Source organism: Oncorhynchus mykiss, chromosome Y, assembly GCF_013265735.2.
Source record: "Oncorhynchus mykiss isolate Arlee chromosome Y, USDA_OmykA_1.1, whole genome shotgun sequence".
Classification (NCBI taxonomy): Eukaryota; Metazoa; Chordata; class Actinopteri; order Salmoniformes; family Salmonidae; genus Oncorhynchus; species Oncorhynchus mykiss.
In genome coordinates, this window is record NC_048593.1 from 18,391,121 (window position 1) to 18,406,570 (window position 15,450).

Here is a 15,450-nt window from a genome sequence, read left to right on the forward strand (position 1 = left end):
GTTTTTAGCAGTGTGGTTAGGGTTAAGGTTAGTGTTAGGTTTAAAATCAGAATGTATCTCTTTGTGGCTGTGCCAGCTAGTGACCACTGCGCAGCTACCCCAGCACATGAGTCATCCAAGTAAATGCCAAACTGCCACATTAATGCTAATTTAAAACTACCAGGCCCTGTTTGGCTTGTGGTAAAGGGTCTTTTGACAATGTTAAACATATCACACACTAGGGGGTCCAGGATGGATTGCAGCAGACTTCCTCTGGTTCTTTTCGCCTGAAACAGTTGTGCTCCATTGGTTCCCCTTCTTTATAGCTGCTTAGAGGCACTTTAATTTCTCTAAGACACATATTTATGCTAAGCTGCTGGCGCTGTCAGGGATGGGATGTTTATTTATTTGTATTTGTCTGTCCCTGCATAAAGCTGCTACCTTGGCAGTGGCACCCCCATTAAAAAGCAGGACGCTCTGCTGGAGCAGGGTGGAGGGGGTGGAGGGTCGCGTCGGGTTGGCAGCCATGTTCCCCTGGCTAACTGATTTATTTCAAGCATAAAGGAGTGTTGACACGTGTCCTTACACAGACAAACAACACGCGGCTATCAAACCACAGGACACTGGGAGTCACCCTCTGCCACTCAGCCCAAACAGAAAGGGAGTCAAAAGAGATGAGAGGAGTACAGGACATGTCTGACAGTATTATTGGCTGATTAAACCCTGTAGATTTACTGTAAGTTAATGTTCTCTCTGCCAGCCAGCCAGGCAGCCACAGCCTTGGTATGGATCCAGAGGGGATGACACAGCCTTGGTATGGATCCAGAGGGGATGACACAGCGTTTATGAGACATATTCTCACCTCCTCCCATCCCTAAAAGTGTCCATCTCATCATCTGTCCACTGCCCCAGCAGGGTGACATCATCATCATCGGAAGCTGCATGGCATTTTAATTCATATCTTACACACCATGATGTTTAGTGTACTACTACATTGAGTGAGGGCCTGATATTTTAGAACAAGACTAGGTTAAAATTAAATGTAGCACAGACACTGTGAATTTTATGGAATTTCTATAGTATTTGAGACGTGCTTGCTAGGCAAAGGAATGTGGCAATCATACAGTAAATGATCTGAGAGGATGGGATAGAGTTCAGTGAGATCATGCATATCTCCACCAAGCCCTTTGGTAGGTCAGGTCGGAGTTTCAATTTGCACCCAGTTCTTTCAGATCTACTATAGAGAATCTCCGAAATGTCTTGTCATGGGGTCTAATGATTCGGTTGGAAACGTGTCCCATTTCTGCTTGTTGATCTGCTGAAGAACGTGAACAGCGGTCAGTAGATACCGCTGGTACTGTATGCATGCCACTGGCTGAAAAGTGTCTGCAATGCAGGCCCACAACGGTGTCTTCGAATGGGCATCTTCGCATTGCGCACTAAATTGTTGGTGATTTATTCGTTGATTTTATGTAGTTACGTTAGTTACATTAGTACGCAAAGTTTAGGAATTTCATATATATTTTTGGATACGTTTAGTCCTATGTAAGTTACATAAATCTTGTTTGTCCAGAATTGCGGCGTTTGAACATCCGGACATCACATTATATGCAAGTCCTCTTTATATAAGTCATGTTTTTTATTACTGTAGGCATGTTCGTCTCAACTCTAACTTTATGATGGGGTATTTATTCAAGGCTACAAAAACAGAGGACAATATAACTGATATACAAAAAAAATGAAATTAAATCAAAAATATATAGGCATATAGCCAACAAAGTAGGTCTATATCTAGGCCTGTTATGACTTGTGTATAGTAGTTATACAACATATTCCAGATGGGATAGTCCATCATTAATTGAGAAATCACTAGATTCTATTGACTACTCATGCAGTTCATTTCCTCGCAGCATTTCCTTTCCCCCACGGCGATTACGCACGAGAGTCGTTAATCGGACGGAAGATGGGAACAGCCGATCTATGGCATAGCCTGCCTTGATGTTTGCTCATTGTGTATGCAGGACTGAACAGGATATAAACTAGCCTCTGTTCACTGTCTACTCTCTGGAGTGTGCAATTAATTGCGTTAACATTAAACGGTGGATTTACTGTAAGAAGCAACAACCCTCAACTTGAACATTTTGTTTTAACCTACAAATTGGCGAACAACAAGCGAAAGTGAATTTGACGCAGAAAAAATCAGATGGAGGCAACATACAAACATTTGCGTAATGTGGATACCAAATCAGGTGGACGTAAATAACACTGAGTTATTATTTGGAATAGGAATGTACTGTTGCGTCTGTTATTAATATAGGCATATCTTTCCATCAGAGCCCTTTACTTTGTTGGGAATTGAAGAAATGTAAATTACCAGAGATGTGTGTCAATTGACAGCAGAAAGACAGAAGCTCTTCCCTCGGTGCGGTGTTAGAGCACTCCTCTAGATTATCAGGACTTTCCAATTTGCCAAGACACACTACTTTCCTCTCCGTGTGATGTTGCCATTTGCCACAGTGTTCATTTTCTCACTTCTGACAGGTAAGACTTGCACTTTACGTTGATGGATGGTGGTTATTAAATAGTTTAATACATTTTTTAAAAATCAGTTTGTACATGATCTATTTCATTTTAATTGTCACCCATATGTACTTTACTGTAGGCTACTTCACTGGTACTGACAAATGTTTTGTTAAAAGTAAAAGTAAACAATTGATCAACAGATCAAAAATGAATGTAGTGTCCTCTTGACAGTTGGAAACACATTTTTAATGAAAAGCTTATTTTAGAACATTAGCCCCATACTTTGATGTAGATGCACTCATTCATTTAAAACAACAGTTCCTATTTACATACACAATGAAAAAGAGGATACGGCTTTTTAAAGAGACAGGAACCATGATATCTCATTTTTTTTAGTTTGCATTTACATGGGATGATAATCCTGAAAATAACATGTATTCTATGATGCTTTGAGATACAATTAGGCCAGGGTTTCCCAAAGTCGGTTCTGCGGCCACCTCTGGGTGTACGTTTTGTTTATTGCCCTAGCACTACACAGCGGATTCAAATAACTAAATCATCATCAAGCTTTGATGATTTTAATCAGCTGTGTAGTGCTAGGGCAAAAACTCTGCCGTAGGCCAATGTTTGCTAGAAAGTAGTCTGGCATGACTACTGTTTATTAATTTTGACTAAGTTGCTTAATTTCCCTTGCTTCACTGAGAGCCCAACTAGCACATTTGGTTCCATGGAAGTTGTGGGAATGTATGTTTTTGGTTTCACCTTGTTTGTGGGAACGAAGCCATGCGTTTTCTCACTGGTAAAACAGGATGTTCTGAGAATAGAAGTGAAAATGTATCCTGTTCTTAGGTTGCAGGGAGGTTCTGAGAACGTCTTACTCTGGTTCCTTGAAGGTTTTCCTCTGAGGTTTTATTAATGCTCTGAGAATGGAAAATCTAGGTTATTTGGAGATTTTTTTTTAATAACTTCCTTAAAACGTTCACAGAAAGGACACATGGAAATGTATTTCCTGAGGCATTAATCATGCAAACACATTATTTTATTGTCTCTTTCATTGTGACACGGCATCAGTGAGATTCAAACCTATAATCTTCTGTTCTCCATCCATGGAATTAGTCCACTGTGCCACCAGGATGGAGCTAGCATGCCATGTGTAAAAAATAAAATAAAGTAAAATAAAAAATGTCCTTTTAGTCTATTCAAATAGACCCCATTTCAAAGGAAACAAGCATTTCTGTTTATCATTTTTAATACATTTGCAAAACTTTCTACAAACCTGTTTTCGCTTAGGCGTTATGGGTTATTGTGTGTAGATTGATGAGGGGGAAAAACTAATTTAATACATTTTGGAATAAGGCTGTAACGTAACAAAATGTGAAAAAAGGGAAGGGGTCTGAATCATTTCCGAATGCACTGTATCCTTAAGGTCCCTCAGTCGCGCAGCGAATTTCAAACACAAATTCAACCACAAAGGCCAGGGAGGGTTTCCAATACCTTGCAATGAAGGGCACCTATTGGTAGACGGGTCAAAATAAAAAAGCAGACATTGAATATCCCTTTGAGCATGGTGAAGATATTAATTACACTTTGAAAGGTGTATCAATAAACAGTCACTACAATGATACTGGCATCTTTCCTAATTCAGCTGCCAGAGAGTAAAGAAATCGCTTAGGGATTTCACCATAAGGCCAATGGTGACTTTAAAACAGTTACAGACTTTCATGGTTGTGATAGGAGAAAACTGAGGATAGATTAACAACATTGTAGGTACTTAATTATCAGGTAGAACAGAAAACCAGTACGCTCCGGACCTCGTAGGGTAAGAGTTAATTACCCCTGCCCTATATAGTGCACTACTTATGACCACAATACTAACCTAATTGACAGAGTGAAAAGAAGGAAGCCTGTACATAAAAAAAATATTTCAAAACATCCTGTTTGCAACAAGGCACTAAAGTAATGCTGCAAAAAATGTGGCAAAGTAATTAAGGTTTTGTTCTAAAGTGTTTTGTTTGGAGCAAATCCAAAACAGCACATTACTGAGTACCACTCTTCATATTTTCAAGCATAGTGGTGGCTGCATCATGTTATGGGTATGCTTGGAATCGTTAAGGATTGGCATGTTTTTCAGAATAAAAAAATAAATGGACAGGCAGAGGAAAACTTGGTTTAGTGTGCTTTCCACCAGACACTGAGATTAATTCACCTTTCAGCAGGATAATACCTTAAAACACAAGGCCAAATCTACACTTGAGTTGCTCACCAAGATGACAGTGAATATTCCGAGTTACAGATTTTACTTAAATCTGCTTGAAAATCTATTGAAAGGCCTAAAAATGGTTGTCTGACAATGATCAACAACCAATTTGACAGAGCTTGAAGACCTTCGAAAAGAATAATGGGCAAATGTTGCACAATCCAGGTGTGGAAAGCTCCCATTAAGATTTACAGCTGTAATCACTGCCAAAGGTGCTTCTACACAAAACTGACTCAGTGGTGTGAATACTTATGTACAGTAAATTAGATATTTCTGAATTTCATTTTCAAAAGATTTCCTAAAAACATTTTTTCAGTTTTTCATTATGGGGTATTGTGTAGATGGGTGAGAATTTTCTTTATTTTGAATTCAGAGTGTAACACAACCAAATTTTGAATAAGTCAAGGGGTACAAACACTTTCTGAAGGCACTGTAAATACAGTGGGGCAAAAAAGTATTTAGTCAGCCACCAATTGTGCAAGTTCTCCCACTTAAAAAGATGAGAGGCCTGTAATTTTCATCATAGGTACACTTCAACTATGACAGACAAAATGAGAAAAAAATCCAGAAAATCACATTGTAGGATTTTTAATGAATTTATTTGCAAATTATGGTGGAAAATAAGTATTTGTTCACCTACAAACAAGCAAAATTCTGGCTCTCACAGACCTGTAACTTCTTCTTTAAGAGGCTCCTCTGTCCTCCACTCGTTACCTGTATGAATGGCACCTGTTTGAACTTGTTATCAGTATAAAAGACACCTGTCCACAACCTCAAACAGTCACACTCCAAACTCCACTATGGCCAAGATCAAAGTACTGTCAAAGGACACCAGAAACAAAATTGTAGACCTGCACCAGGCTGGGAAGACTGAATCTGCAATAGGTAAGCAGCTTGGGTTGAAGAAATCAACTGTGGGAGCAATTATTAGGAAATGGAAGACATACAAGATCACTGATAATCTCCCTCGATCTGGGGCTCCACGCAAGATCTCTCCCCGTGGGGTCAAAATGATCACAAGAACGGTGAGCAAAAATCCAAGAACCACACGGGGGGACCTAGTGAATGACCTGCAGAGAGCTGGGACCAAAGTAACAAAGCCTGCCATCAGTAACACACTACGCCGCCAGGGACTCAAATCCTGCAGTGCCAACTTTTTGGTAAAAACTCAACTCGTCGTGTTTGGAGGACAAATAATGCTGAGTTGCATCCAAAGAACACCATACCTACTGTGAAGCATGGGGGTGGAAACATCATGCTTTGGGGCTGTTTTTCTGCAAAGGGACCAGGACGACTGATCCGTGTAAAGGAAAGAATGAATGGGGCCATGTATTGTGAGATTTTGAGTGAAAACCTCCTTCCATCAGCAAGGGCATTGAAGATGAAACGTGGCTGGGTCTTTCAGCATGACAATGATCCCAAACACACCTTCTGGGCAACGAAGCAGTGGATTCGTAAGAAGCATTTCAAGGTCCTGGAGTGGCCTAGCCAGTCTCCAGATCTCAACCCATGGAAAATCTTTGGAGGGAGTTGAAAGTCCGTGTTGTCCAGCAACAGCCCCAAAACATCACTGCTCTAGAGGAGATCTGCATGGAGGAATGGGCCAAAATACCAGCAACAGTGTGTGAAAACCTTGTCAAACGTTTTCTGTAAGTCTTCACCTCTTGTCATTGCCAACAAAGGGTATATAACAAAGTATTGAGATAAACTTTTGTTATTGACCAAATACTTATTTTCCACCATAATTTGCAAATAAATTCATTAAAAATCCTACAATGTGATTTTCTGGAATTTTTTTCTCATTTTGTCTGTCATAGTTGAAGTGTACCTATGATGAAAATTACAGGCCACTCTCATCTTTTTAAGTGGGAGAACTTGCACAATTGGTGGCTGACTAAATACTTTTTTGCCCCACTGTAACGCTCAATCTATTAACTGTAAACATTAACTCTGTAAACCATTACAGTTATACCACTAGGGCAGAAGCGCAGTGTTCAGCTTACCTGCTCCAAAGATGAGATCAACAACAATCTCCACAGCACGTACAGTGACGCGATCAGAGAGCAAGATCTGGAGCACTGCAAAGCCTTGATAGTTCCACCAGTACCAACCACCAGTACCAACCACAGAGTTCAACGAGATGCCCAGTTGGAAGGAGGTATAAGAGGTTGTCAAGAGGGCAAGAGCTAGCTCAGCCCCAGGAATGAGTGGTGTGCCCTACAAGTTCTACAAACACTGCCCATAGCTACTACACCAGCTCTAGAGAAACCTGAAGGCCTTTTGGAGAAGGGGCAAAGTCACTCAACTGTGGAGATGTGCAGACGGAGTATGGATTCCTAAGGAGGAGAACTCAAAGAACATAAACCAGTTCAGAACCATCTCACTGCTGTGTTGAAGGAAATATATTCTTCAGAATTGTGTCCAGGCATCTGACAGACTACTTCCTGAAAAACTCCTACATCGACACATCAGTCCAGAAAGGAGGGATTCCGAAGGTGTCAGGGTGCCTGGAGCACACAAGCATGGTCACGCAGCTAATCAGAGAAGCCCGGGAGAACAGAGGAGCTGTACTGTGGCTGAACCTCACAAACGCTTATAGCTCCATACCCCACAAGCTGTTTGAAGCGGCTCTAGTTCAGCACCACATCCCAGGCTGGACTACTACAACAGTTTCAGTTTGAGAGTCACCTCTGAGTCCACAGCATCGGAATGGCACAGGCTTGAGAAAGGAATCATCACTGGCCGCACCATTTCAGTGATCCTGTTTGCCCTTGCCATGATCATGCTGGTCACGTCAGCAGAGGTGGAATGTAGACACCCGCTCACCAAGTCTGCCACGCGACAACCTCCTATCAGAGCCTTCATGGACGACCGGTAGGTGACAATATCATCTATCCCCTGTTGTAGGTGGAATCTGAAAAGGGTTGCAGAAACATGTCACCTGGGCACGAAGTAGTCTAAAGTGCAGCGTGGTGAGCGTACATTTTCCTTTTATTTCAAATGTCACCAACTGAAGACACAACCGTGAAGCTTACAGGGCTATAGTGCCACTAACAAATGTCAACTACCCACAAATACAACAGGGAAAGAAGGCTGCAGAGACAACGATAGACAGCTGTCCCTGATTGAAAACCATACCCGGCCAAAACATAGAAGCACAAAACCTAGAAAACAAAACATAGAATGCCCACCCAAATCACACCCTGACCAAACCAAAATAGAGACATATAAAGGCTCTCTCAGGTCAGGGCGTGATTCATGGTGTCCTCCCACGGATCCTCTGGCCCCTGCTGGTCCTGATCTTACAGTCAAGAGGTTCGAGAGGGTCAGCAGCTACCTCCACAAATGGCTGGAATTACCTCAAAGCCTGAGCAACATTGCCCTGTACGATCAGAATAAAAAAACTGTAGTTACCCATCATCAGTATACCACCCTGCATCCCACTGCTGGCTTACTTCTGAAGCTAAGCAGGGTTGGTCCTGGTCAATCCCTGGAAGGGAGACCAGATACTGCTGGAAGTGGTGATGGAGAGCCAGTAGGACGCAGTCATTTCTCTGGTCAAAAAATAAATATCCCAATGCCCCAGGCCAGTGATTTGAGACATTGCCTTGTGTAGGGTGTTGTCTTTCGGATGGGATGTTAAACTGGTGTGCTGACTCACTAAACAGCCCACGGCACTTATTGTAAGAGTCGGGGTGTTAACGCTGGTGTCCTGGCTAAATTCCCAATCTTGCCCTCATACCATCCCCAGCTTACAATTGGCTCCCTCTCCCCTGTAACTATTCCCCAGGTTGTTGCTGTAAATGAGAATGTGTTCTCAGTCAAATTACCTGGTAAAATAAGGGTTTAAATAAAATCAGCAGCCTAAATGCCAGCCAAGTGACCCAAAAATCTTCTGTTCTGCTGGGGCAATGTTAATTCACCATCATGTCCTCTGTGCCTGAAGAGAGAAATCCTTGAGCACATCCTCAGCTGCTGCTCAAAAGCCTTAGGTGAGGGTTTCTACTGCTGGTGCCACAACCAGGTGCTCAAAGCCTTAGCGGATACTATCTGCAGTGGAATCAGCTACTGCAAGCGCCTCTGATCAACGAAGCAGGCAATTGTATTTGTCAGAGGTGGGTAAAAGCCAGCTACCAGAACCTCTTCTTTCAACAGCTCCAGACTAGGAAAGCAGCTCAGACGACACTGAGGCCAGACATTGTGCTGCTTTCCAAACCTCCAAGCAGGTTATCTTACTGGAGCTCACTGTCCCTTTGGAGAACTGCATTGAGGAGGTCAATGACAGAAGCAGGGTGAAGTACGAGGACCTGGTGGAGCAGTGCCACAAGCAGGGGTGGAGATCAAGGTGTGAGCCTGTTGAAGTGGGCTGCAGAGGGTTCGCAGGTCAATCCCTATACAGGGCCTATAGCCTACTGGGTATCATAGGGGCCAATAGGAGGAAGGCTGTCAAGACCACCACAGAGGCATCACTGATCATGTGTCCAAGTGCATCGCAAGATGTATTTTTTAAAAAGAGAACATGACTTTAAATATAGAACATGAAGAAAACTGTAGGAAACGTTACGCTGAAGTACTGAAATTCCCACAGAAGCACATTGTTTCTTAACTATTTGAGAACATTCCAATGTCAAACAGTTGGAGAACATTCCTAGAACATTACCAAAAATGTAATTAAATATAACTTTGTTTTGAACTTTTAGGAAACATTGTGTAAAAATAATGAAATACCAAGAAAGTAACGTTTTTTGTCAAGTTCCTTAAATGTGCTGAGAATGTTCCAAAGCCGAGCAACTATCCTGCCCCATTACCAGAAAGTTGTGGGAAGGTTGTATGCAATATAACCATAAGACAACCATGCTCTCACCAAGCTCTAAGAAACATGAGATTCTCAGAACGTTATGCGCTAGCTAGGATGCTAGTAAACTTGTCATTTTCAGTATTTATGAGGAACTAAAATGTTGAGATCTCCCTCTATCTACTAATGAAAAGCACTCAAGGAAAGATGGATCAACAGTCTCAATTACTGTACCATAGAGTGGATCAGGAATGTCAAACTAATTTTGCCCCGAGGGCCGCACTGTATGATTGTAGGTACATTATTATTTCTACACAGTTTCCATTTGATTGGACCCCCACTGGCCTGCTGGCCATATGTTTGATACCCCTGGAGTAGATGAATGATGTGCATTGCACTAAACCCTCAACCACACGTTGGATGCAGTATGCTTGAACCACCTTGTTTGAACAGTACCACTATTCCAACCACAGGTCCAAGTTGAATCATTATGGTGTGGTGCGATTTTTGTAGACATGATTTGTTCACTAGGCATGTGTGTTTTCAGGTCTGTTTGGCCAGAGGATGAGGTGCCAGAGTGAAAATCAAGCCAAGCTGTTTGTCTTCTGTTGATAAAGATTTCAGACGTGTGTGTGTGTGTGTGTGTGTGTGTGTGTGTTGTGCTGTCTCATCCTACGAGGGTGGGCCTTGCTGTGCCACTGTGCTCTTCACGTTTGTATTAAAATGATAGAGCTCAGTCTTTGGATGTCCTCCCTGCTTGGACATGAATATGCATGCATTTATTATCTTCCATTGCTGTGCACTCATTAAGATATCCAAGCTGTGCCTAAACACAGGTCTAGCCTGTAGAAAGATTAAAACATCAGGAAGTATTCATATTTGCTTCGTGCACAATTTCACCTCATGACCCTCTATAACCCCAGTTTATCCTTGGAAATTAAAATGTGATTTTGATTGACCCTCTTTCGTAAGAGAAAGGTCACATAGGTTGAGGCATGAAGGGCAGCACAACCCTTCCATTTCCCAACAACAATTGAACAGAGACTGCTTACTCTCCTCTAACAAAATGCGAATGATTTTGCAATGTGTTCATTAATATTTTGCATGTGTGATCGGTGATTGGCTGCTTTTTTTCATGGTGAAATCTCTGAGCAGGTTCCTTCCACTCCAGCAACTGGGTTAGGAATGACTCTTATATCTTTGTAGTGACTGGGTGTGTTGATACACCATCCAAAGTGTAATTAATAACTTCACCATGCTCACAGGGATATTCAATGTCAGCTTCTTTTTTTTTACCCATCTACCAAAAGGTGCCCTTCTTTGCTAGGCATTTATTTTGGCCTTTTCTACTATAAAGCCCATAGACACGCATTGAATAACATTCATCAATGTCAAAAAAATGAATCATAAGAAACAAGATTTTGAAGTGTCTGTCCTAAATGTAGGCGATATAAAAAGAACTCTGGATATATTTAGTATAATTTTTTGCACTAATTTAACCTCTTTTTTTGGTGTAGGCATGAAACTATCATCATACTTCAATTAATTTTTTTAAACCGTTACTTTTAGACGAGTCCTGTGACACTTGTGTGGGTTGTAGAGCAAATCGGTGAACACCATCATGTGAAAGTCTCCCCTTTCCACAGAGTGATCATAATGTTTTTTTTAGGTGAAACCGTTCAGACGCTACAGATGATTACATGAGAAGCTGACATATGGAATTGTTTTAAGATGGTCATACTATGGATCATTAAGCTATTTGATTTTGAATTTTAGGACCCCTTTAGGTATAAACATTGTACATTGTAGAATAATAGTGAAGACATCAAAACATCAAAATAACACAAATGGAATCATGTAGTAACCAAAAAAAGTGTTAAATAAATAAAAATATATTTTATATTTGAGATTCTTTAAAGTAGCCACCCTTTGCCTTGACGACAGCTTTACGCACTCTTGTCATTCTCTCAACCAGCTTCATGAGGAATGCTTTTCCAACAGTCTTGAAGGAGTTCCCACATATGCGGAGGGCATGTTGGCTCCTTTTCTTCACTCTATGGTCCAACTCATCCCAAACCATCTCAATTGGGTTGAGGACGGGTGGTTATGGAGGCCACGTCATCTGATGCAGCACTCCATCACTCTGCTTGGTCAAATAGACCTTACACAGTCTGGAAGTGTGTTTTGGGTCATTGTCCTGTTGGGGAAAAAAAAAATAGTCCCACTTAGCGCAAACCAGATGGGATGGCGTATCGCTGCAGAATGCTGTGGTAGACATGCTGGTTAAGAGTGTCTTGAATTCTAAATAAATCACAGACCGTATCACCAGCAAAGCACCCCCACATCATCACACCTCCTCCATGCTTCACGTGGGAACCACACATGCAGAGATCAGCCGTTCACCTACTCTGCATCTCACAAAGACACGGCAGTTGGAACCAAAAATCTCAAAAATCCCACCGGTCTAATGTCTATTGCCCAAGCGAGTCTCTTCTTACTATTTAGTAGTGGTTCCTTTGTAGCAATTTGACCATGAAGGCCTGATTCACGTAGTCTCATCTGAACAGTTGACCTTGAGATGTGTCTGTTACTTTTATTTGGGCTGCAATCTGAGGTGCAATTAACTCTAATGAACTTATCCTCTGCAGCGGTAACTCTGGGTCTTCCTTTCCTGTGAAGATACTCATGAGAGCCAGTTTCATCATAGCGCTTGATGGTTTTTGCGACTGCACTTTTTCCGGATTGACTGACCTTCATGTCTTAAAGTAATGATGAACTGTCGTTTCTCTTTGCTTATTTGAGCTGTTTTTGTCATAATATGGCCTTGGTATTTTACCAAATAGGGCTATCTTCTATATACCTCCCCTACCTTGTCACAACACAACTGATTGGCTCAAACGCATTAAGAAGGAAAGAAATTCCACAAATGAACTTTTAACAAGGCACACCTGTTAATTGAAATGCATTCCAGGTGACTAACTCATGAAGCTGTTTGAGAGAATGCCAAGAGTGTGCAAAGCTGTCATCAAAGCGAAGGGTGGCTACTCATAAGAATCTCAAATATTTTTTGATTTGTTGAAGTGCAACACTGGCGGATGTGGTGGATTGAGATGCATCCAATGCAAAAACAACTGATATTGGTGGGATTTTTTCTATTATGTAACCGGTGATTCAATCGACTCTGGGGGTTAAACATTATTATGCAACTTAATAGGAAAGGAAAGAGGAATACCTAGTCAGTTGTACAACTAAATGCCTTCAACTGAAATGTGTCTTCCGCATTTAACCCAACCCATTTGAATCAGAGGGGTGACTTGTTAAGCACATTTTTACTCCTGAACTTATTTAGGCTTGCCATACCAAAGGTTGAATACTTATTGACTCAAGACTTTTCAGCTTTTCAATTTTAATTAATTTGTAAAAATGTCTACAGACATAATTTCAGCCTCCCGAGTGTCGTAGCGGTCTAAGGCACTGCATCGCTGTGCTTGAAGTGTCACTACAGCCCCGGGTTTGATCCCAGTCTGTATCACAACTGGCTATGACCGGGAGTCCATAGGTCGGCGCACAATTGTACCATCATAATCAGGTTAGGGATGGTTTGGCTGGGGGGGCTTTACTTGGCTCATCGTGCTCTAGTGACTCCTTGTGGCGGGCCTGCAGGCTGACTTCGATCGTCAGTTGAACAGTGTTTCTACTGACACATTGGTGCAGCTGGCTTCCGGGTTAAGTGGGCAGGTTTTAAGAAGCTCGGTTAAGCGGGCAGGATGCATGACTTGACCTCCACCTCTCCCAATGAGACAAGATCGTAATTGGATCTCAATTGGATATCATGAAATTGGTGAGAAAAATGGGTTAAAAAAAAAAATTCAAACACAATTCCACTTTGACATTATGGGGTATTGTGTGTAGGCCAGTCACACAAAATATCCATTTAATCATTTTTTATTCAGGCTGTAACACAACAAAATGTGGAAAATGTAATGGGGTATGAATATTTTCTGAAGGCACTGACTGTACAAAACATTAGGACATTAGGACCAGCTGAATCCAGGTGAAGGCTATGATCCCTTATTGATGTCGCATGTTAAGTGCATTTCAATCAGTGTAGATGAAGGGTCGGAGACAGGTTGAAGAAGGATTTTTAAGCCTTGAGATAATTGACACGGATTGCATATGTGTGCCATTCAGAGAGTGAATGGGCAAGACAAAATATTTAAGTGCCTTTGAATGGGGAATGGTAGTAGGTGCCAGGCGCACTGCTTTGAGTGTGTCAAGAACTGCAACACTGCTGGGGGTTTCATGATCAATGGTTTCCCATGTGTACCAAGAATAGTCCACCACCCAAAGGACATCCAGCCAACTTGACACAACTGTATTGGAGTCAACATGGGCAAGCATCACTGTCGAACGCTTTCGACACCTTGTAGTCCATGCCCCGAAAAATGTAGGCTGTTCACTCAGTGTATATGACAACAGGATTCAACACATACAGACCTTGAAGTTGTGGTAGAAAAAGACTGCCTAGATAAAGTTGACTCATACTTTGCCTTGTTACTGTATCATTCCAAGTGCTCTCAGCTGTAAAGCTACTCGGCTGTTCTAGGTCATGTTTAAATTGAAAGGGATTGTGCTGGATTTCAGGATGGGCTGTATAGTGGAGCAGGAGGACAGTGGGCTAGCTAGGGCATTCCTTGTGATGATGTTTGATGTACAGTATATTGGATTTCAGCAACCGTACCCTGAAAAGTGGGGTCATCTCTTCTAGACTTCCACTGAATCCACTGAATAACCATGGTCACTGTGCATGAGAGTGGTGTCAGCTTTTATTTTATCCACCACCATTATTCAACATTTAAACACATTTTTGGGGAGAAACCATAGTAATGCTGCTACTTTGAATAGACACACATGTGATTTTTTGGCACTATGCTAACAGCTGTATTTGAAATCTCATTCTCTAGGTGTCCACTGCCAGGAGATGTCAGAAGACACCAAGAACCAAGCTCCCTTCCCTGTCTACCCCTCAGTAGGCTACCAGATCCTCAATGCAGACCACCTACTGCTGAGAGAGAATAGCCAAGAGCTCCTGGGGAACTCCGGCCTGCAGGCCCAGAGGCAGGCCTTCCTCATCACCAACCCCGGGGCGGGCCTCCTGCGGCCGGCCGTCAACGCCACGTATGGCCCCCTGTCTGTGGAGAGGCCTATCGGCCGAGAGCTGCTCCTCAGCGGCCGTAGGATCCTTCCTGTCGTCCTGGCCCGCCAGGTCCGCTCCTCCATGCCCATTGTCAGAATCCTCTTCCACATGCCCGATTTGGCCAGTGGAGGTGACGCTGGGATGAAGGCAGGGGAAAAAGAGGACAGGGGTAGTAGTGGGAGGAAGGGAGCGGCGGAGGAGGGGGCGCATTGTGTGACGGCGTATGCCTTCTGGGAGACACGGGAGGTGCGGGGGGCATGCCTGCTGTCCCCAGGGGGATTCTGTGTGGCCCAGTTGAAACCTGAGCCTGCCTGGTTCAGCCCTAGGGAAAGATTGGGAGAGGTTCAGGGGAATCCCGTAGAGATCTACTTCCAAAGCCGACGGGACCGGACGGGCCAGTGTGTGCCCCAGGACAGCCTGCAGCGTGTGGGGGTGGGGAGGGGCGGCCCAGTGGGGTCTGGTATACCATTGAGGAGGGTAGGGAGTGTCAACCTCCTAAAGGCCTCACCTGGGAACCCTACATTTCTGCGTCTGAGACTAGGGGGAGCCTTGGTAGTCCAGACCTCCTCCAAACCACTGAGATCCACCGACTTGGCCACTTTCTATGTGTTCCTGTCCAATGTGTCTGCTGTGGAGAGCTTCACTCTTAGGTAAGAACACTGCTTGGATATATTGTTTGTCTGTGCGTCTCTCTCATTG

General features: G+C 42.8%; 1 protein-coding gene across 1 annotated transcript in view; it reads left to right on the top strand.

Annotated features, from left to right (window-relative positions):
• The first annotated feature begins 1,818 nt into the window (after nt 1–1,818).
• si:dkey-1d7.3 (transmembrane protein 132D) overlaps nt 1,819–15,450 on the top strand; it is a 49,255-nt gene continuing 35,623 nt past the window's right edge. The window contains exons 1-2 of the mRNA XM_021590817.2: nt 1,819–2,520; nt 14,519–15,401. Coding sequence (XP_021446492.2) covers nt 2,478–2,520; nt 14,519–15,401 — 926 coding nt within the window. The 5' untranslated portion in view covers nt 1,819–2,477. The remainder of the gene's footprint in view (nt 2,521–14,518; nt 15,402–15,450) is intronic.